The sequence below is a fragment of the Eleutherodactylus coqui genome, chromosome 10 (assembly GCF_035609145.1).
Source record: "Eleutherodactylus coqui strain aEleCoq1 chromosome 10, aEleCoq1.hap1, whole genome shotgun sequence".
Lineage (NCBI taxonomy): Eukaryota > Metazoa > Chordata > Amphibia > Anura > Eleutherodactylidae > Eleutherodactylus > Eleutherodactylus coqui.
Genome location: NC_089846.1, coordinates 76213372 through 76236711, shown reverse-complemented (window position 1 = coordinate 76236711; position 23340 = coordinate 76213372). Strand labels below are relative to the sequence as shown.

The window sequence follows — 23340 nt, the reverse complement described above, 5'->3', positions numbered from 1 at the left end:
TAGAGACCAGGTGGGGTTTGTCCCGGGAAGAGAGGGGAGGGACAATATAATAAAAACCATGTCACTGATCTCACGGGCCCGACAAGAGAGGTCCCCATTAGGCCTCATGGCGGTCGATGCCGAAAAGGCCTTCGACAGGGTCGGATGGAGGTTCTTAGAGGGCACACTGGGGAGAGTGGGACTGGGGCCCCGTATGAGGGAGTGGATTATGGCGCTATACGGGAACCCCTCGGCGAGGATCAGAATCAACGGCGCCCTCTCAGATAACATCCCCATACGAAACGGAACGCGACAGGGCTGCCTGCTGTCCCCCTTTTTATACATACTGACGATGGAGTCCCTGGCCAACGCCATAAGAAAAAACGATGCCATAAGAGGGGTTAAACTGGGCCAGAGGGAGCTTAAACTCTCTTTATTCGCAGACGACCTCCTGCTATATTTATCCTGCCCGAGAATAGGGATCCCGGTTCTACTGCAGGAATTCGACAAATTTAGTGCGATTAGCAACTTCAAAATCAACCTGCAAAAAACCGAAATGCTAAATATCTCCCTCCCAAGGGACGAAGTACACTCCCTACAGGAACTTTTCCCACTCAAATGGCAATCGAAATCCCTCAAATACTTAGGAATACAACTGCCGGAAGACCCCGCAAACGTATACGACCTAAACTTTAAACCCTTCCTAACAAATTTAGAGAGAGACCTGGGGAAATGGAGTCCCCTCTTCCTATCCTGGGCGGGAAGGGTGAACGCGGTCAAAATGGACGTCTTACCAAAGTTCCTGTACATATGCCAAGCATTCCCCATAAAACTGCACAGAGCCTATTTTAAGCACATCCGCTCCCTGATCACTAAATTTATCTGGCGAGGCCGCAGTCCCAGACTTAAATACAGAACCCTGACCAGAGACAAACCCAGGGGAGGCCTGGGCCTCCCAGACTTTTCACTGTATTATAAAGCTAACATAGCGAACTGTGTGCTAAACCTGCTCAGGAACCGGAGCTCCAAGCTCTGGGTTGAACTAGAATACAACCTAGATGCCAGGCAGACGCAGGGAGTATTCTGGATCCCGCAGACCTTAATTAGGCGCCTTACAGTAATGTCCCCACTGCTGAACCAGCTAACAAGAGCCTGGTCGGGCTTTGCAAGGGATACAGAACTGATCTCAGTGCCAGGCCCCTTCACACCTCTACTAGCTAACCCCCAATTTGAGGCCTTCCTACACCGAAAAACCCTAGCGACCACGTCAATAAACCCCGCGCCACGACTAAGAGACGTAATGACAGGAGACAATCTGAAACCACTGACGGAACTATTTGAAGGACGCATCGTTCCACCAGGGACGTGGCTAGAATACTTCCAGCTGAGGAGCGCGATAGACACCCTGGGTCCCGAGCCCCGGGGGGCGGAAGACCCCACTGACTTTGAGAAATTGTGCATGTCCACAGCCCCCATCAGCCACCCAATCTCAGTACTTTATAAGATGATGCTGGACCGGGAGATGGGGGATGGTCCCCCAGACTTTGTCCACGCGTGGGAAGAAGAATTGGGAAGGCACCTGCAGCCGAATGATTGGGTCAAAGCTTTTGCCCTGACACACAAGGGGTCGGTATACTCCAGACTCCAAGAACTAAATTTTAAAATAATCTCTCGCTGGTACAGAACCCCAGCCAGGCTGCACAAAATGCTCCCACAACTCAGCCCAGCGTGCTGGAGATGCCCAAACTCTATCGGAAGCATGTCCCACATTTGGTGGAACTGCCCGCCGATAGCCTCATTGTGGAAAGACGTGGTTAGTCTTTACAACAAATTGAGCGGAGAGGATGTGCAACCCACGCTTGAGATGGGGGTACTGTCCATATTTCCGGGCTCCATATCCAGGGTAAAGAAAGGCCTCTTGCGCTTCTTTGTACAAGCGGTCAGACAGATCATACCGAGGTTCTGGCGGTCTGATGCCGCTCCCTCCAGGACACATTGGGTCGAAGCCATCGATGAACTAGCTAGATACGAGGAGATGAGAGCAAGCGAAATAATGAAAATAGAAGCTTACTTCGCGCTCTGGCGCCCCTGGCTGGAGTTTAGATCCACCACGGAGGCCACAGAGTGGGTGACCCGAGGCTCGCTGCCCCCCCGAACCCCCAGGGGCCCGCCCCTTCTCTCACTTGATTCCTAGACCGGGGAACCACCTGGCCGAAACCAGAGAAAGAGGGTCTGTAGCATCAGGCGAAGAGACAGGGGGACCAGCACACCGAGACCCCCCAGCGCCCACAAACCCAAACAAAAAGATAGCCAAACAAGAAAGGTAAGGTGACCCGTCCTACCCCCCCCCCCCCCCCTCCACACCCTCCCCCCTATTCCTCTTCTCTCTCTCTCTTTCCTACCAACTGTTGTCCCCCCTTCCCGGTAGTTCATGCTGTAGTTATACCAGATCACATGCTTGAATACAGAAAATTACTGTTATTTTAAAACTGAGGACAAATCGATTTACCTCGCCAAGCAGGCGAGGGAGGGGCGATTTAAACAAAAGTTCCTATGTTAAAAGGCACTGAAATTGAAGTGTAATGTTTGCACATGCCCTGTTTATACTAAAAAATTTTCTGTCCTAATAAAAACTTATTGAACAAAAAAAAAGGAAACCAGCAAAAACGTGTGGTCACTAAGAGGTTAATGGAGACCGCGAAAAAACTTGTGTTTTTCCGTGATCAGCATAGGGGACTTTTTGTTTCACACCGCAGTACTCCCGTGACATAAATCCGCGGGTGTATCCCACTACGTTCGGGGGCATGAACCCTAAAGGAGTGATTATTGTCAGTGAAGGGAGGCGGAGAGGGTCGGTTTGTTTGGATAAGAAAGCTTTAAATAAACATTACATTCAGATAATTTTTAGATTTTCCAATGTATGTACATTTTGTATGGTTCTTGAGAAGAATGGAGGGTATCCTGTATCTTAAAAAGTTTATATGATAGAGATTCGAAAGCCAAAAGTTAATTAAAAAAAAAAACAAGTGTAACAAAAATTGTGTTCTCCAATACTTATCATTTGTCTTTCACTCGTTGGCAGCATTTACAATGAACAATTATAGTTCAGATTCGCACGATCCAGCAAGAATCTGAACGACAATTGTTACTTGTATAAGGGTTCTTAGACTGCAGTGTCTACATACAGTGATAAGTAGAAGCTGCAGAAGACAAACAGTACAACATTTGTAATTGAACCCTATGGCAAAAATGATTGTCAGCCCCAAATACATGCAATTAAGGCCCATTGTCCACAGGCGGATTTGATTTGCAAATTCTGCATGGGTCAACCGCGCGGGTGATCCGCAGTTCAAGCCGCCCATAGAGAAGCATGGGGCATCCGCACTTCCTTTACCACCTGTGAATTTGATATTAAATGATTTCTGGATGCCACGCGCAGATAATAAATCGCAGCATGCTGCATATTACCGCGGATCACGTGTGAACGTGCTCCATTCATGTTTATGGAAGCTTACGATCCGCAGTGTATCTGCAAATACAATTGCAGATGCACTGCGGATTTGAAGGTTAAAATCAATTAGAGAGGTGGGGGAAAGGCTGGGTGGTGGGGTCGCGTACATCTGCGCAGGAAAAAAAACGCAATCCGCGATCTCCCGCAAGTAATAGCAAAAACCTTTTAACGACGACTTGCAGTGAATCCGCTGTGGATACCCGCATGAAAAATCTGCACGTGCCATAGAGGCCTCATGTCCATGGCATGCACGGATATGTCATGCGGATTTCCGTAATGGATGCACTGCTAGTCATCTTAAAATTGTTCTTTTTTTACCTTGTGGGAGATCATGGATAGCGAATGTACGCAGATGCACTGCAGATCACATTCGCGTGGAAAAAAACTGCAACCGCACCTCTCAGCCTTTTCCCCACCTCCCTAATTGCTTCTAACCTTCAAATCCACAGCGGATTCGCAAATGCATTTAAATGTACTTTTGGATGCACTGCGGATCCTCAGCTCCCATAGAGATGAATGGAGCCAGATCCGCGGTAAATTGGATCATGCTGCGATTTATTATTCGAGTGTGGCATCTGATAATCTTTAAAATCAAATCCGCAGGACTTCAATGAAGTGCTGATGCCCGATGCTTCCCTATGAGCTAGAGCTGCGGATCCAATAAATAAAATCCGCCCATGGACATCGGGCCTAAGTGAAAAAACTGCCCCTTTCCCCCCAAGGGTGTCCATAGCCTTTAATACATGTACATGAACTTAACAGGAAAGAGGAATAAAACTGGGAGGCATCAGGTATGATGTGGCGGTCAGCATTCTGCATGCAGGTTTCAGTTTTATTACCAATCACCCCAAGACTGGGTCTCACTCAGCCCCTTCCTTCATGCCTAGTACACTGCAGGAAGACGGCCCTTTATGACCGCTTTATCATTAACGGACAGTTGGTGTCTGCTTCTTACTCCCACATAACATGTATAAGAATCACATAGCTGAGGCGATCTGCTGCCGTATTGACCCCACAGAGTAACAATGTCTTCCCAAGATTTCTTCTCACTGCAGCCGAGGATGGACATGTTATAACTGGTCGATGAGCGGGAAATATGGGTTTTGTCCGGTTGTCTACGTCTTGGTTATATGTGATATTATTTGTATGTTCTCTCTGGATATTGCAGTTAGAGGGGACCCCAGTTCCAGAGGATCCCATCTCCCACCTCCCCCCAATCCCCAGAAGTAAATAATAGAGTATTTACCATTTCTAACCTGTTTATGATGCTCTTGATTTGCGTGTCCTTCTCCATCTGCTGCTGCCGCAGCCTCTTCTCGCTCTGCTCCAGGCGGCACTGATATTGCTGCAGCATTTTACTTGTTTGCTCCTCCTGGGAGAGGAGACGGCGCTCGTATTCCTCCAGCTTCCGGTTGGACATCAAGAGCCGCTCTTTTAGGGAGTAGATCTCCTCCTCGTATTCCTTCACCTAAGAGGATTGGCGAGATAAGAAGAAGAGGAGAAAGATGGAGGGAAAGAGACAGCGCAAGGAACAACTTCAAGAGGTAAGGGAAGACAGTGAGAAGGACAGAGGAGAGGACAGAAGACCAACGGGACAGACGGACCATGCAGGAAGTGAGAAAAGAGAAAAAAACTGGCAGGAGGTGAAGAGAGACCAACGTGTGCATTCTCACCCGCTCGAGGCGACTCTCGTCCATGGACTTGGAGTATTCTTTCAATTTGTATTCTTCTCGTTCTATGTGTGCGCTCTCGATGTCGGCTGAAAGATGAGGCATGTTGGACACCCAGGCAACTGTGCGTTCCGAGGCTGGAGTAACCGGGTTTAATGTGGCCTGCGTATGTGAGTGCTGTGGCGAAACAGGCCCATGTCATCCAGGACAGAGTTAGAGGAACAGTCTTAAAGTGAAATGGCAGATGTGGTTTGGTTGCGTACCTGCTTGGTTATGCTGGGTTTGAGACCTCCTGCGTCTTTCTCCACCGACTGCTGCCTCATCCTGGCTGCTCCGTACATTGGTTCTGGGCTCTGCAGGAGGTTCCCGCTGCTTGGTCGGGGCTTATGGGCGGCCTGCACCGTCAATTGTTGGGATTTTCCTCTGTGTAGGGGAGGCGGCTGTGCTTCTTGCCTCCGCTGCACTCCAGGGCCGATGGTGATTTGTGGAGGTGACAGCATGTGTTGCAGATTGTCTTGGAGGGAAAGCTGCCTCTTGCTGTAGTATAAAGAAAGCATTACAATGATAAGGTGCGAAATATGGCGGAGGACACAAGGCCGCTGTCTATACCATGTAACAAACAGACAAATACAGGCACCAACACACAGAAGAAGAAACAAGCCATCTCTGATTACAGGACTTAGAGGTGATGTCCACTTGGGGTGCCTCTAGTTCAGTGGTCCCCAACCTTTTTGGCACCAGGGACTGGCTTCAAGCAAGACCATTTTTACAAGGCCCGGCAGGGTTGGGTGGGACATGGGCGGGGTTATGAAGGGGGTTGGAGTTTAGTGCATACTTATTCAATTATGACATTTAGAATGTCCTGGCAGTACACACATAGGGCAGTATATAATCTATCCCCCCCCCCCCAGCACACACATAGGGCAGCATATAATTTATCTCCCCCACCCCCAGTAATAGACAGCCCCCACCTCTCAGTAATTAGCAGGCCCTCCCCCTGTAATAAATAGCCCCCACCCCCAGTAATAAGCAACCCCCCCCCAGTAATAAGCAGGTCCCCCCAGTAATAAGCAGGTCGCCCCCGAAATAAGCAGCCCCCCCCCCCCGAAATAAGCAAGTCCCCCCCCCCCAGTAATAGACAGCGCCCCCCCGGTAATAGGCAGCCCCCCCCAGTAATAGGCAGCCCCTTCCCCTGTAATAAGTACCCCCCCAGTAATAAGCAGCCCCCCCCAGTAATAGGCAGCCCCTCCCCAGTAATAAGCAGCCCCCCCCAGTAATAAGCAGCCCCCCCCCCAGTAATAGGCAGCCCCTCCCCAGTAATAAGCAGCCCCCCCAGTAATAAGCAGCCCCCACCCCCCCAGTAATAAGTAGGTCCCCCCCCAGTAATAGGCAGCCCCTTCCCCTGTAATAAGTAGCCCCCCCCGCCAGTAATAACCAGCCCCCCCCAGTAATAGGCAGCCCCTCCCCCAGTAATAGGCAGCCCCCCTCCCCAGTAATAAGTAGCCCCCACCGACCCCCCAGTAATAAGCAGCCCCCCCAGTAAGCAACCCCCCCAGTAATAAGCAGGTCCCCCCCAGTAATAAGCAGGTCCCCTCCCCCAGTAATAAGCAGCCCCCCCAGTAATAGGCAGCCCCCCCAGTAATAAGTAGCCCCCCCCAGTAATAACCAGCCCCCCCAGTAATAACCAGCCCCTTCCCCTGTAATAAGTAGCCCACACACCCCCAGTAATAGGCAGCCCCCCCCCAGTAGTAAGCAGCCCCCCAACCCATATACTTACTACAGCGTCGCTCTCTGTCTGCTTGCCCTGACGTCAGTGTGCAGCCCGGACCGCTTCCTCCCCGAGTCCTCTCCTGCGGAACTAATGAGCAGGGGACTCGGGGAGGAGAATCCTGGCTGCACAATGAGGTCAGTGTGCGCCGGGATCAGCGCGATTACCAGCAGGGAGCTGCGGCACCCCGCTGGTAATCGCTTCAGTGGTCAGCGGCGTCGGCACGCCACAGGCCACATAACACAAGGCAGCGGGCCGGATTCGGCCCGCGGGCCTTGTGTTTAGAGCAAAAGTTCCCGGCGGTGCCGCGGACCGGCGCTGAACACCCAACGGCCCGGCCCCAGTCCGCGGCCCGGTGGTTTGGGACCCCTGCTCTAGTTAATAACCATTGTGCTCTAAGTTAGTTGTAACCTTCCTGGGAGATCTGGTTGAGCATTACTGCTCCATGTAATACCTTCATCCCCTGCCTGCTGAACCAGCGGCATAGCTTTACATGAATGTGTCCAGTGGGCAGTCCCCACCGCTCTCTGCCAATCAAGACTAACGTCACCATTGAAGAGCGTGGTAGGGACCACCCACATGACACATTCACATATAAATCTTCAGCGTGCCCAACCTGATAGAAATGCGTGAGCTGTCTTATTTTAACTAGAAGTGATGTATAAGCTCTAGTTAAATTATAAGTAAGAACTTAGGTGCCAGGTTCCCCTGAAAGAGGTCATCCAGCCATTATAAATACCATGGGGCACATATGGCTCTGCAGCCTCTCACTACAATCCGCAGCAAACAGCAGGATCCTCCCCCCACTTCCCAGTTTTCTAGTAGTTAGAGGGGGCTTTGACACATCAGGGATTTCATGTAGATTTTCCACACGAAATTCATGTCAAATTCAGCATCTGTGGCAGACTTCAACCCTTCAATTAAAACGATGAAATTTGCTGCAGATCCATATCAAATTTAGCAGCAAGCGGTGCAGATTTTGGTCTGGATCTGCATCAAAAACCACCTCACTAAATATACTGCGGATTTCCGCTTACACTGGATGATGTTGTCTACTTAACACTTTGTAGGCAGGGAACATCGGGTTGCTTAAGATGAGGAAGGGGTCACTTTGCCCTGATGAGATATATGTAAGGTTTAAGTAGAACTTTGTACAAACTACAATAGTCTCCAAGTGTTACCTATAGGTGACTGCCCTGACGGATCAGCCAAACCTCAGTTAGCCATGCTGAAACTGTGGCCACTTAGGGTTGGGAGCCAATTTACTTCCTTGTGGAGGAGAGCTATTCTGCATACTGTTCCCAGGCTGCATTGCCTGAAGTCTCCCTAACCGTTTTGTTGGATTTCCATAAACAAATTAAAAAACCCTTAACAAAGCCGGGATCCATATCCTGGCAGTCTAGTGACTTCTTATGCCACAAGTAATAACTCTTTGCAGTAGTTGTAAAATGAGCTGTTTGGTATGTGTGTTCTGGTGACATCTAGTGGTCAATATAAAAATTAACAATATTTTTTTTAACTAATCTATTAAATTTATACAATAGCAAGCGATGACAATGTTCCTTTAAACTTGATAGTTTTTTTAGCCCACAGATTCTTCTTGTCTCCTCACTTCTTCTTGTAAATCAAAGACCGCTTGTTTCTGCACACACATACACAAATCTACGTATCTATATTGACTGCCCTAGCTAATCTCTGACCAATGAGCTGAGTTGCAAGGGAAATTTGCTAATTTACTTTATTCAGCCCTATAATGTGTTTCATTTAAGACGCAGCTGTAGGTTCGGTTGAGGGCTCTCCACTCAATGCAAGCAATGGCTGCGTTACATTGACCTGCATTGTGACTCCCCAGCAACTTACCACCCACCGCTTTATTTTAGCACTTACAAGAGGGAATCAGCTGTGCAATGAGGCTGCTTACAAAAAGGCTGAACCAGAGCAAAGAAGATGATGTCTTCATACAAGAATAACACCTTCGTCTAAGGAGTCCTACGTTCTAGGCATTAGACAAGGACATATGGTACAAATATGAAATAACTATATATAAATATATAGCGATATATACATATATGATTCTATATGTATATAAGGTGATGTGTGCTAATACCATCTCTCTACTCTTCCCACCTGGGCCCCAATCTTGCGCCCCCTAGTGGGGCTGGTACCTGAACTCTGACCCCTGCCGGGTGAACTCGTCGCTGTAGCTGTGACTGTGCAGCAGGTGCTTTCCGGAACTTAAGTCCTCACTCTTGCTGTAGCCATGGAATGGTGCAAAGGCGTCAGCTCCGGGGTCGGGCCGATGAGGAGCCGGGTGAGAAGGTGGTGCAGCGGGGCCATCAGGGGCCATGTGGAAGAGCGGGTTCTGGAAGGACAAGGGAATGCGCAGCTGCTGAGCTGAAAGCCCATCGGTGGTAACTCCCATCTGACTGAGCCGCAGACCAGCCGCAATGCTAGACCCACTGCCCTGGGAGAGCCGGCCCCCTGGGCGAAGTCCCGCGGATATGGAGGCCTGGCTGGAGTTGAGCAGGTCCCCAACAGCTTGCAGGTTGGACACACTGTTCATGCGGCTATCCTGCAAGTCTAACATGGAAACACTTTTGTTCACGCTCAGCATCTTCTGGTCTGGCTCAGTGATGTCTGAGCTGCTGGTGCAATAGGCAGGTGAAGAACGGGTGAGCGGGCGACGCGACACAAAGAACATATCCTTGGAGGACTTGTCCTTGGTCGGTGAAGGTAGGCGGGTCATGTCAATGGAGCTGAGGGGAGAGAAAAGCAAAAATGAGGAAAACTAGTAAAGCAACATAACAGGCTGTGGACAAACTGATTCCTAATATGCAATGATGAGTGGAGAGCCCAACTACATTTGTAAACCTGGTTCTGTGCCTCATGAGGTGCTGTCCTGCATCTCCGGCTGTGTTCTTCATGTGCAGGTGAATCTATAGACAATGGTACATACCTGTTGAGGTCTCGCACCAGGTAGCTCTGGAGCTCCGCTGATGGCCCCCTCAGGACGACGGGTTTTGGAGGTGGCAACCTTTCCTGATGACTTGGCTGCCGCTGGATGTGGGGGTTCCTGAGCGCTAGGCTGATGTCGTTGAGAAGGCGAGGGAGGGGTCCCAATTTTATAAGAGCATCCTGCTCCAATAGTTGCAATAGAGTAAAACATATTAGTGAAATAGTGCTACTAGATAACAACTCTACTATATAGTACTGTCAGAATGAATGTGGAGGTCCAGCATATTATATGCATACACTGACATGCCAAAAGTCACGGGACAGGAACTAAAATCATATAGGACTCTCTCTAGTCCGATAATGTATAGCAACTCAACATGGCATCTATTCTACAAATGGATGGAAGATGTCTGGATGCCCCCACAACTCTGTACTTGTAGGTGCAGGATCTTGGTTGTAAATGGACCTCTCCATCACATCCCATAAATGCTCGACTGGGCTATAGTCAGGAAAATGGGCAGATCCCCCCCCACTCATAGGGACTCTCCAGAATGCTTCTTGAACCAGTTCCAGCCAACTTGAACTGATGGCACGGTGCAACTTGGACTGATGGCACGGTGCATTATCCTGCTGGAATATCCCATCATTGTGGGGGTCCATGAAGCGCTGGAAATGGTCACCAGGCAGTGAAACGTAGTGGTCAATGACATGTTTAGGTAGACCAGTGGACCCATCCCATGCCACGAGAACACACCGCGCCGGCACAGTGCCTTGTTGACAACTGGAATCCATGACTTCATGGGGTTTGCGCCACACATGAACCTATATATACATACCGCAGCTGCACGGTCCTCCCTCTCCCGGCCCGATCCCCTCCAGCAAATAACACTGCAGATCACCAACATATATCCCCTGTGGGATATGTGTGAGGAGCTCCTGCACTGCCCTGTGGCCTATGTGTGAGGGGCTCCTGCACTGCCCTGTGGGATATGTGTGGGGGGCTCTTACAGTGACCTGTGGGATATGTGTGAGGGGCTCCTGCACTGCCCTGTGGGATATGTGTGAGGGGCTTCTGCTAGATATCTGTGAAAGGCTCTTACATGGACCTAAAGGATATAAATGTGGGGCCCCATGCACTGACCTGCGAGATATACATGTGGGGTCTCCTGCACTGATCTGTGGGATATGTGTGAGGGGCTCCTGCACTGACCTGCAGGATATGTGTGAGGGGCTCCTGCACTGACCTGTGGGATATGTGTGAGGGGCTCTTATATTGAACTGTGGGACATGTGGGAGGGGCTCCTGTACTAACCTCTGGCATATGTGTAAAGGGCTCGTGCACTGACCCGTGGGATATGTGTAAAGGGCTCGTGCACTGACCTGTGGGATATGTGTGAGGGGCTCCTGCACTGACCTGTGGGATATGTGTGAGGGACTTCTGCACTGACCTGTGGGATGTGTGTGAGGGGCTCCTGCACTGACCTGTGGGATATGTGTGAGGGGCTCCTGCACTGACCTGCACTGTCTATTGTGGGTGGTAAAGCCTTCTATGACGTATTTCCAGTACACATGTGATACTGTGGATGGGAAATGATAAATTCCTGCACAACTTCCGTTGTGACTAAATGTCCCTTTCGTCTGGCACCCACTATTATGCCTTGTTTGAACTCTGATAACTTATACAGGTGTGAGCGTTCCCAAGCTGCCACGCAAGGTAACATCACTTCATAACACATTTCCGTACCGCTACCCTGCACTTTTGGCATGTCAGTGTATGCTCAAGTGGATGTCCAGCATATTACAGAGCATATACTATAGTACAGTATATTACATAGCACACACCTTACAACAGAAGCCATGCAACAAAAGTACAAATACAGGCCTGAAATCCTCTGCCATAAATATCCTTATACTTACTTTGCTGAGCTGGGGAATCACTTCCCATAGCAAAGCATGCAAAGTACTCAGCTCCCGCCCCAGGTCGATGTAGCCCTCGAAGTTGCTGCTATTGGTCAGCGCATCCAAGTTGGAGATCTCATACAGGAAATTCTGCATATTGGCCAACTCCGTCTCCAGGAACTCATTCATGAAGGACATGTGCTCTTCCTTACTGCTGAATCTGATGAGAGCAGCATCTCAGTATTGATCTAGATACACAAAACTAGTTCCTGCCTGTCGACCTAATAGACCAGTCTCCATACCCCAAAGCAACCACCCACCATTCAGTCAGTGTGCTGTGAACTCTGGTATTATGTAGCATGGTATGGCTAAATAATGGAATTGATGCAGGAAGGTTCCCCAAGTATCCAAGACCTATATTATTGTCCATCATGGCCTGTAATATTCTTGGTCAGGTTATGGCTACGTCACCCCAATGAACGGGACAATCTACGGAGCCCTCTCTCTCCCTGTGCCACTCCCCACCCCTGCCCCTACTCTCACTTGAAGTTGAAGTTGGCCAGGTTCTGGATGACCTTAGCGATGAGTGTGAGGGTCCTAGATGTTTGCTCATCAGGATATTCCTGCATCAGGCCGAAGAGGCTGGGGGACATGATGGCCGGACACAGGAAGCGGAGAAAGAGAGAGGCACTGATGAGTCGATCTGCTATGTCTTCACGGCCGCGCTCTACACAGCGCATCCTCCATGAAGCAAAGACCTCTTTCAACTCCCGGGGAAACACACTGAAAGTGGTATAAAGAAGGAAGCAAGTAGAAATAGGAAAGAAGAGAGTTAGAAACCATCACATAGTAAATACTTAAAGTGTACCTCTAAAGACAGTGAAGGCTGATCCAATATCCTATGGCAGGGCTACTCAACTGGCACAGTCCAAATTCGGACTGGGGACGCAGCTGTCGGGACCCTGCAGAACGTCTGTCACAGATACACCAGAGGAGGGCAATGTCTCCTCCAATACATCTATGAGGGTAACTAGAGCCAGTGGCTGGCATGTTAAATCCTTATGATGGCCAGTATCAGCACGTTGTTGGCTAGAGTACCTAGAAGGGAAGAGAACCCACGAGCGATAAGGACAGGTTTGTTTTTTTCTGGTCTGGTGTCTAATTTTAGTGGTCGGATTTAGGGTTTGATTTATTTTAGGTGCTGTTTGGGATCTGATTTAATTATGAGGGATCTAGTCTGGGGTCTAAATTAGATTAGGGTCTAATCTGGGTTCAGAATACGTTAGAGGTCTGATCTGGGGTCGGAATGAGTTTAGAGGGTGTGATCCAGGGCCTGAGTATGTTACGAGGTCTGATCTAGGTTCTGAATAAGTTTAGGTGTTTAAAGTCTTCGTTAGGGGCCAATGGTATGAGGAGTCTATTTGAATTTAGGGTTTTAATCAGGGGACTGAACAAGTATGAAAAAGTTTAAAGGTCTGGGGTCTTAATAATGGAATCTGAACGAGTTTAGGGGTCCAATCTGGGGTCTGAATGAGTTTAAGGGTCTGAATAAGTTTAGGAGTCTGGGATCTGAATGAGTTTAAAGGTCCGATCTGGGGTATGAATAAGTTTAGGGATCTGGATAAATTTAGGGGTCCGATCTGGCTTTTCCACTAAAAAATAATAATAACTTGATGGGCACTGCAATTAGTCCTGCAAAGTATGTGATACGTTAACAAGACAAAATCTTTACTGTTGGTGTTCACTTTGGACCACCACTTGACCACAGACCCAGATAAGTAGATCTCTTCTAAAACTAGTTGAGTCCTTCTGCCCTGTAGTCTAGTGAACTGACAGATTGTGGAACCAACATGGCCGCCTCCACTATAAGTGCCAGGTACACTTTAAATGTAAAATAAAAGGAAGCAGGAAGACAGAAAGTCCAACAAAGAGGAGGAAAATAGTTGTGAAAGTGAGCATCATAAGAATACAATAAGGATGGGAAATACAGAGAGGAAAGGCTATCGTAACATCACAAAAAGGGACAGGGGAAAAGTCAAATGTAATGGATAATGACTAACATATAATGTCTTATTCTTTTCCTGGAAATGACATCACATGACCAGACACTGACCAATGGGAATTGAAGACTTTGCAAAGCGCAAGTTCGCAGCACATCCTGAGATTGGCCTGGTGATCGGGCAGGGCAGAAGGCGGACAACGCATGGGGTCAACCTCGCAGTCCTCCTCTGATTCATACAGAGCCCGAATAAACTCACCTGCAAAAGGAGAAACATATTGAGAGCAGGTGGAAGCAAAGCAATACCTGCTGCTCATCTCCACCATATTGAAGGGTATTGCACGCATAGTAAGACAGGACAGAAGAGCGCACTTACCAATGGCTTCCTTGAGGTATCTCTGTCCTATCAGTTTCAGATACTCCTCTATGGCTTTAGTTGCAAGTGTGTTCTCACGGAGAATAAGGTGCTCTCTATCAAGGAAGCGATCGACCTCTGTCATAGCCATATCCGAGAGAAAGTCCTGAGGACAAAATGCACGGAGCATGTCTGGTTAGTGGTATGTCACATAGTCATGAGAATAGATTTAAAAAAGCACGAAGATCAAGTATCATTTGGTAAACTATAATATAGCGCCTTCCTGTGAGAGACCTGAACTAGCGGTGGAGAACTACTACCCGTCCGGTGCGCTCCGTCTCACGCCAACACTAAATGCAGACACTTTTTAGTACCAACAATCCTTATACGCTGAATAGTCACTTTTACCCCCTATCTAGTAGTGTTGGACTCCTCTGGCCTTTAGGTTGTGGTGTAGATCCCACTCGGTGATGAAATGGTTCTGCACGAATATCGACCCCTGCGGACAGGAAGCTTCTTGTAGTTGCTGCAGATTAGATGGCGGTGCTGACATGTTCTGACCAGCTGACAGGAAGGGGTCAGCGATTCATGCTGCTTGCGCTAAATTCTGACCTCCCATCAGAACGGGGCAGCAGAAATCTAGATCCATCTGACCAGGAGAGGTCACTGCTCAGTTTGCTCTCTTTGACCCCCTGGAGTCTCAGCAATGGCGCTGGTACTGGTTGTCTGCTGTAATAGCCCATCCGTGCATCCAGACACATTGGATGGAGCACCAGCTTTTTGCTCAGCTGTAGTTTGCTTGACTGTGCAGCATCTGCTGGACTGAACTTTTCCGGACATCCTCCTCTGACCCCTTTCGCAGATGAGTTACTTCCGTCCACAGGATCCTCTTTCGTTGGATGTTTCTCTGCAATTACAATTCTTAGTATACACTCCACAGTGTTATATGAGAAAACCCCATGAGATTGGCAAGGACATTCTGGCCCGGCTAGTCTAGCACCGATGAGCCGGCCTCGTTTCAAATCACTCCCATCGCTGGATTTTCCCATCTAATCACTGAAACTGATCCACAGAAAACTTGTCACGTGATTTTATGCTGCACTTTGGGGTCACGGGGAGAATGTGTCCTAATCCTAAGAGGTCCGGGAGGCTAATAAAGTGGCTATTCAGCGTATGTGATTGCCTCTTCTATGAGACTGGTGTAGATCTAAATATATTTGGTGTGATGTGGTATATATGACCTATGTGACTAAGTGATGGATTGGGTTATAAATCTACAAAAGGGTAAGCAGCCATAATTTACAATTCTTGCCACAGATCAGATAACTGTCCGCCTAATGACCACTTGGCCGACAGTTATGTTACCCAACTCCCCAATAAACATGCCCTGGGGAGATAACCTGAGGCGCAACACATTTGCCACTGCTGGACTTAAGGACCAAAGAGGTGAAGATCCCCCCTTCAGTCCACATTGGTGAGGTCGACATAGAAGGTTGGCAGCGACAACTTGTGACTAGGACAGGAACACAAGCCAAGTCACAAATGTCCGACCTTCTATGAAGGCATTTAGGATTCTGTGCAGCGGGTAACTGTGCTAAAAATCCTGATGACCAACTTGGATGACTTGATTAAAGGAGAGTCTACAATGGTGAGCGTCCTCATACCCCCGCCTGTCAGTAACAGATCCATGGGGTTGATAGAAGAATACATAAACTCATCCGGATGATCAGTATGCAAATATTTCATATTTTGGACATTTTTCTGCAGCCCAGTAGATGAGGACATTGAGGGTCTCTTTTGTGGACCCCAACAGCTCTCCACCTCTTCAGCAGAAGGAGGATGAGCAGCAAATCTCTTGTATACGCCCTAGGGTCACGGCTGACATGTCCGGCCTGAGGATGAGGGCAGCAGATTCTCAGACCACCCCAATAATAACAGCAGCCACAGGGACGGAAGACAGCGCCATTTATAGGGAAGGGATCATTCATGTTTTCTTACTAATTAAAACCAGATAAATGACACTTTTCATAATTCTAATCTGTGCTTATTTTCTGATTGCAGATTTTTTAATATATCTGTCTGTAGAGGACTATGGAGGGCAGCCATCTTGTCTGTACAGGACTATGACGGGTGGCCATCTTGTCTGTACAGGACTATGACGGGCGGCCATCTTGTCTGTACAGGACTATAGGGGTGGCCATCTTGTCTGTACAGGACTATGGGGGCGGCCATCTTGTCTGTACAGGACTATGGAGGGCTGCCATCTTGTCTGTACAGGACTATGGGGGGGCGGCCATCTGGTCTCTACAGGACTATGGAGGCAGCCATCTTGTCTGTACAGGACTATGAGGGCACACATCTTGTCTATATAGGACTATGGGAGCAGCCATCTTGGCTATACAGGGCTATGGGGGCAGCCGTCTTGACTATACAGGGCTATGGGGGAAGCCATCTGGTCTCTACAGGACTATGGAAGACAGCCATCTTGTCTGTACAGGACTATAGGGGTGGCCAACCTGTCTGTACAGGACTATAGGGGTGGCCATCTTGTCTGTACAGGACTATGGGGGCAGCCAACTTGTCTGTACAGGACTATGGGGGCAGCCAACTTGTCTGTACAGGACAATGGAGGGCGGCAATCTTGTCTGTACAGGACAATGGAGGGCGGCCATCTTGTCTGTACAGGACCATGGAGGGTGGCCATCTTGTCTGTACAGGACCATGGAGGGTGGCCATCTTGTCTGTACAGGACCATGGAGGGTGGCCATCTTTTCTGTACAGGCCTATGGAAGCGGCCATCTTGTCTATACAGAGCTATGGGGGCAGCCATCTTGTCTATACAGAACTATGGAGGGCAGCTATCTTGTCTATACAGAACTATGGAGGGCAGCTATCTTGTCTATACAGGATTATGGAGGGTGGCCATCTTGTGTGTACAGGACTATAGCAGGGCAGCATCTTGTCTGTACAGGCCTATGGGGGGGCGCATATATCCCTATTCCACACCACCTCTACTCGAGTCAACCTAAACAACCAATCACCGTGAATCAACCAAACCAAATAACCAATCACTGTGCATCAGCCAACCCAAATAACCAATCACTGTGCATCAGCCAACCCAAATAACCAATCACTGTGCATCAGCCAACCCAAATAATCAGTCACCGTGAATCAGTCAACCCAAATAACCAATTACCGTGAATGAGTTAATCCAAACAACCAATCAGGTTGCGAATGGTGTGAAGGTGGGGTGGAATTTAGTTATACGCATGGGGGGCGGCCATCTTATCTGTACAGGACTATGGGGGTGGTCATCTTACCTAAAGCTGCAGTTAACAACATTTGAAAATATGCTAAACAGCAGCTTCACGATCCACAGAAAACAATGGACAGGGGGGGACCCATTGACTTTTATATAAGAGTGTTGTGGGCATGTTCTGTGCAGAGAGAGGGAAGAGGTGAGCTGTGAAATAACATAGCCTTCTATAGGATAGAGTTGTGGGCATGATCTGTGCAAAGAATGGAGGAGGTGAGCTGTGACACCCCCTATTGACTTCTATGGGAAAGTGTTGTGGGCATCCTCAGTGCAGAGGTCATTATACAGGGAGGAGGTGTGCTGTGACATCACCTATTGTAAATGGTGGAGCCTGCATTATCTGTATATAGGTGTAATCTATATATACACTGTAATCCTGTCTGTGATGATAATGTGATGAAGGCTGAGTAGTTTTCTCTACAGAACAGGAAGTGTCTGACTATTAGTCCTAGTGGTCAGTGTGAGAACTGCAGGATTCAAAGTTTATTTTTTAAATGTAGATCTTGTCATTAAAAATATCCAAAATTCTGAAAAATATATTTCTCGTTCGTGTCATTGGTGGACACAGCTTAAGTACGGGTATACAGCAACTGCCGATTGGAGATGAACACTAAGTAGAAAATGAGTTGGCTCCTCCCACTTGCTATATACCCCCTGCAGGTACTCAGCTAATCAGTTTTTTGCTTAGTGCCTGTAGGTGACGGACAAATGGGTGGTGGGCCTCCTGGGCCACTCAGAAGAGGTCGACTGAGTAGTATTACTCTCCGCACTACCACCACACAAGAAGAGTGAACGGGCAGCCGATTCCTGCCCGTTGCCTGCCCTGCCTTTGAAGGCAAGGTGACACAGCTGGGTTCCAGCACATGACCCACCAGCTATAGGGTCCTTCTGGAACCTCGGAAGGAGTCTTGCTGATGGCCTGATGTCATGGGTAGCATCCAAACAGCTCATTCCCGGCTGGGTGTTCCGGGTAGTGAGTAGTGACGCCCTCCCTCTCATCCTATCTGCAAGCAGAGAGCGTGTTTTTAAACGACCCTGCAGCTACACAGGCCTTCTTTGGGTCATCTGTTCTGGACAGACCAATTTTAACGTCTGTTGTACTCTGCTCTTTTACGGTCCTGCTTGGCAAAACACAGGCTGTACGGGCGACAGTGACTTGGCTATATCTCCACTGTTGTTCTCCCTGCACTTGGCTATTGGCAGCGCCAAAAAATGTCTGACACCAAGTGGAGCACTTTTGCTGAAACTGCGTCCCGAAAATAAGCCCTATCAAATTGAAAAAATTTTTTTTTAAAAAAACCATCAATACTCACCTAGTCTGCGGCGTCCGTGTCTCTCGCACTGGTGCCCAGGGCTGTGGCAGGCTGCCATGTCCTCTGCACTGACACAGAACTCTCCTTCTGGTGACGACGCTTTGAATACCCCACTTCCAGCAAGTGAGTGCTGTGATTGAATCGAGCGCCAGCCAATCAGTGCCCGCGCTCGATCATTCACAGCCATTCAATGAATAAAATCACTGAATGGCTGTGATTGGCTCATTGGGCGCTGGCTCCGATTGGCCGAGCCACGGCGCTCGTGAGCCAATCACAGTACTCGCTTGCTGGAGGCGGGGTATTCACAGCCTCGTCACTAGAAGGAGAGTTCTGTGTGAACGCCGATGACACTGCAGGACAGAGTCTTATTTTCGGGGAAACACGGTAGTAGTTGGGCAGAAGCTCGGTTTTCAAGTGCTCCCTCCTCTGACTCGGACATCGATGTAGAACAGGTTTCTGGGCTCTCTAACAGGGTGGACGGCTCACTTTTGGTCATCACAGAGGTGCTGCTGGTGTCCGACGAGGCTCCACCTGTCACAGGGGCTGGGTTTTCTTTCAGACACCCTCTGCGTCCGCCTAAGACTTTCCCTCCTCATGCAGAGTTTGAGGAGGTTATTAAAAAATAATGGGATGCGCCAGGCAGAATTCTGTGCCTCCCGATTCAATTCAATGCAATGTTTCTCTTCCTGGAGGAGTTGGTAAAAAGGCTGCACCAGGACTAGGTGGTGTTGCGCCCAAACACTTCTTTCTTGCCGAAGGTGGTCTCAGACTTCCACCACAATCAGGGTATTGTTCTACGGTTTTTTTCCCCGATGCAGTTCTTCCAGAAGAACAGGCCCTGCATAAGTTAGATTTAGTGCGGTTGCTGTGGATTTACCTGTCTAAGATGGCTACCCTGAGGCGCTCTGGGTCTCTTTTTGTGATATCGGACAACCCAAGGGGGGACCTTGCCACATCCAAGGGGACATATATCGTGTTGGATACGCTCTGCGGTGGTTGAGGCATATCAGGCCAAGAGTGAGATTCTGCCTTCTCGCATCATGGGCACTGCGAGCCTTGAGGGCAATGCGGAATGGGGCCTCTGCTGCCATGGCTTGTAAGGCTGCGACATGGTCGTCTCTTCACAGCTTTTCAAGATTTTACCAGGTGCAAACGTTTGCAGCTGCTGACGCCGTCCTTGGCTGAACGATTTTGCAAATGGCAAGGAACCGTTCTCAAAGGTCTTGAGCAGGTTTTCCATCCTGGGAGACTCCTCTGGGACGTCCCAGGGTCAAGCTGTGTCCCCCAGTGACACGAACGAGAAACCTTGTTTTTTTTGTACTCACCGTAAAATCTCTTTCTAGTTTCGTTCATTGGGGGACACTGCGCCCACCCGAAAAAGGTCCTTTTTCTTTCGGTTCTTTCCCCTGGGTTTCTCTTTGTTAACGCACAGGCGCCTTCCTAAAGTGGTTTGTGCGCTACCATATGGTATCAGGCCCTGCCGGGGAGCTCCTGCTTATTGCGTACAAAACGGATTAGCTGAATGCCTGCAGGGGTATAAGGCAAGTGGGAGGAGCCAACTCGTATTCTACTTAGCGCCCATCTCCAATCGGCAGTTGCTGTATACCCATGGTTAAGCTGTGTCCCCCAAAGAACAAAACAGGAAAGAGATTTTAGAAGGTTGTGCCAAGATATAAAGTTATTTCCTATCCACAGCAGAGAAAATAACTTTATGATTGGTGGGAGTCCTGCTAGGACCCCCACCAATCTTGAAAATGGAGGACCAAAAGGTCCCCGCATGAATGAAGAGGTGAGCGGGCATTCATTTCAATGGGAGCGCCGGAAATGACTAAGTACAAGCGCCTGGCAATCTCTGGCACTGTAATTGTCTTGAACGTAGCAGGGACCCTTGAGACTCCCATTCTTGAGATCAGTGGGGTCCCAGCGGTTGGACACTCACCAATCATAAAGGTATCTCCTGTCCTGGGGATACTGAATAACTTTAGGACTTGGCACAATCCGTTTAATAGAAAAACTTGATTTCTATAAATAGGTGATTTTCTGATGAAGGACTGGGACATCCCGCGGACATGACTACTTGCCACCCAGCTTACACCAACAAAGTGCAAAAACAGTGGGGCACATTTAACAATTCCCTTGCACCAGAATACTGGTGTCCAAAAGTCACAAGTTTGGTCCACGCGCCAAAATGTAAACTTTTCTGGCCCTTAACTCACATCTCTGGCGTTATGGACGTGGCCAATCACATTTACTATAACCTATGCTAGAAGCTGGTAGAGATAATAGAAAACATACTCCAGCCCCTAGATGATAAAAACCCTCCATCTGGCGCACGGAGCTGCCGCCAGATGAAAGAGATGTATTGAGGCTTACGCCTGTCGATACATTTGTCGCTGGCAGAGTGGCGCAGAGTTTACTTAGGTTGGTCTCACAGGACTGGATTTCTATTGTGGAATCCGTGATCATTACCAGCGCGGATGAGTCGCATTATCCCGCACACATTAAAAGAATAGAACATTCGCATATCCGCTCAGATGATTGCGATTTCCGTGAACAGAAAAAAAAATCAAAGCATGCTCTATTTTTGTGCGAATTTCTCACGGATGGCTTTAATTTAAGTCAATGGAAGCCGCCCGACCCGCGGTCCATCAGCAATTGACATTATGGATAGGCCGTGGATACTCACGTCATTGCCTAGCCCTGCTTCGGGATGTATAGAGGGAGATTGCACGGCGATCCCGCTCCATACAATGCAGGTGACGGCTGTTTCTTACAATCAGCATCCGCCCGCAACAGCTCCAATAAGCCATGACGCTCATCGGAGTTGTTAACCCTTTAAATGTCACTGTTATTTCTAACAGCAACATTTAAATCCCCCAACCGATCTTCCCGGGTCCTGTACGCCCCCACCCGCAATGAAATTGTGGGTGTCATGGTAGCCGGGGGGAGCTTCTGAAAGGCCCCAGGGCTGTCATAACAGAATGCCTGTCAGACCGCGGTATAATGTAATGCTACATCATACTGCAAGAGCGATCAAAGCATCGCAAGTTTTTGTCCCCTCTGGGGACTAATAAGCAAAGTAAAAATAAGTTTAAAAGGAGTTTTACTAATTCTTAAAAAAAATAAAAGGTAATAAAAAAACCCTTTTTCTAGATTTATTATAAAAGAATCTAAGTAATAAAACAAAAACACATATATGGTATCTCTGCGTTCATAAAAGTCCGATCTAGCAAAAGAATGTGTTATTTACCTCACACAATGTCAGAAAAAAAAAAGGGCGCCAGAATTGTGCTTTATTGGTCATCCCGTATCCAAGAAAAAAATGTAATAGAAAGTGATTAAAATGTTGTGTGTACTCCAGAATGGTACCATTGGAAGCTACAGGACGTCCCACAAAAAACAAGCCCTTGCACAACTATGTCAACAAAAAAATAAAAACGTTATGGCTGTCCGAAGATGGCGGCAAAAAATAATTTAAAAAAATTACATATCTTTGAAAAAAAAATGTAAAGTAGTACAGCAAGAAAAAAAAACTATATAAATTTGGAATCGTAGTAATCGGACTGACCCATAGAATAAAGTTATCAGGTCATTTTTGTTGCAGTTTGTGCTCCGTAGAAACAAGACGCACCAAGAGATGGCGGAATTTTGCTTTTCTTCCATTTCACTTTGCTTAGAATTTTTAATGGTAGATTAAATAGTCCCATTGAAAAATACAACTCGTCCCGCAAAAAACAACAAGCCCTCATACAGCAACGTCGATGAATAAATAAAAGAGTTGTGATTTTTTTTTAAAAGCTGAGAGGAAAAAACGAAAATTGGAGGAAAAAAAAGAGCCGTGTTCTCAGCTACCAATGTCAGGGGTTCTTCGAAAACCCCCTTTAACTATATTTGGCGTATGTCCTTGTATGTGAACTCTCTGCACCACCAAACTTTATTTCATCGTCCAAACAAGTCTTTCATGTTACTAGTAGACTCTAAAAAAGCTTTCAAAATTATCACAAAGTCCTAAAATCAAGTGGAAATCTTCACATCAGAAAAAGTTCAGCATGTTGAGATAAACCACAGAAAGCAACATCCCCGCCGTCTCCCAGAAGGACACGAAGCTGGAGGGGGTCAATATGTGTGCGCAATACTGCAGTCAATACTTGGAAAACGTTATTTTTGTATCAGCTAAAAATGTGGCCTCTGCCTTTCCAAAAAGTGCTTAATAATTCCGTTACACTTTAATGTGCCGGCAGATTAATGGCTTCTCTTATCTCTAAGTATCTTCTTGAAAGACGCAGAGATACTTTACAGCCCGGCGCCAGATACAGGCCTGATACTAATCAGTAGAGCCCACACAAATGATTGATACAAGGAGTTTACCCAAAGACACAAACAGTGATTAAAATGCTACATAAGCATGTAGAAACATTCAGGCCGGCTCACACGGGGCGGAGATGCCATGCAGACTTTCTATCCCGGGATTAGCCAGCAAAGTGGATGAGATTTGAAAATATCTTGTCCACACGCTGCGGCTGATCCGTTGCAGCCAAGCCGCGCTGCGTGGAATTCAAAGATGCAGCATGTCAA

General features: G+C 48.0%; 1 protein-coding gene across 1 annotated transcript in view; it reads right to left on the bottom strand.

Moving 5' to 3' along the window:
- The window catches only part of SYNGAP1 (synaptic Ras GTPase activating protein 1), a 245394-nt gene that overhangs the window by 31962 nt on the left and 190092 nt on the right, over positions 1–23340 (bottom strand). Inside the window, exons 9-17 of the mRNA XM_066581328.1 lie at positions 14158–14302; positions 13896–14040; positions 12326–12565; positions 11801–12002; positions 9885–10066; positions 9106–9684; positions 5424–5697; positions 5164–5337; positions 4737–4958 (exon numbers count right to left, since the gene is read on the bottom strand). Of these exons, the coding sequence (XP_066437425.1) occupies positions 4737–4958; positions 5164–5337; positions 5424–5697; positions 9106–9684; positions 9885–10066; positions 11801–12002; positions 12326–12565; positions 13896–14040; positions 14158–14302 (2163 nt within the window). The remainder of the gene's footprint in view (positions 1–4736; positions 4959–5163; positions 5338–5423; positions 5698–9105; positions 9685–9884; positions 10067–11800; positions 12003–12325; positions 12566–13895; positions 14041–14157; positions 14303–23340) is intronic.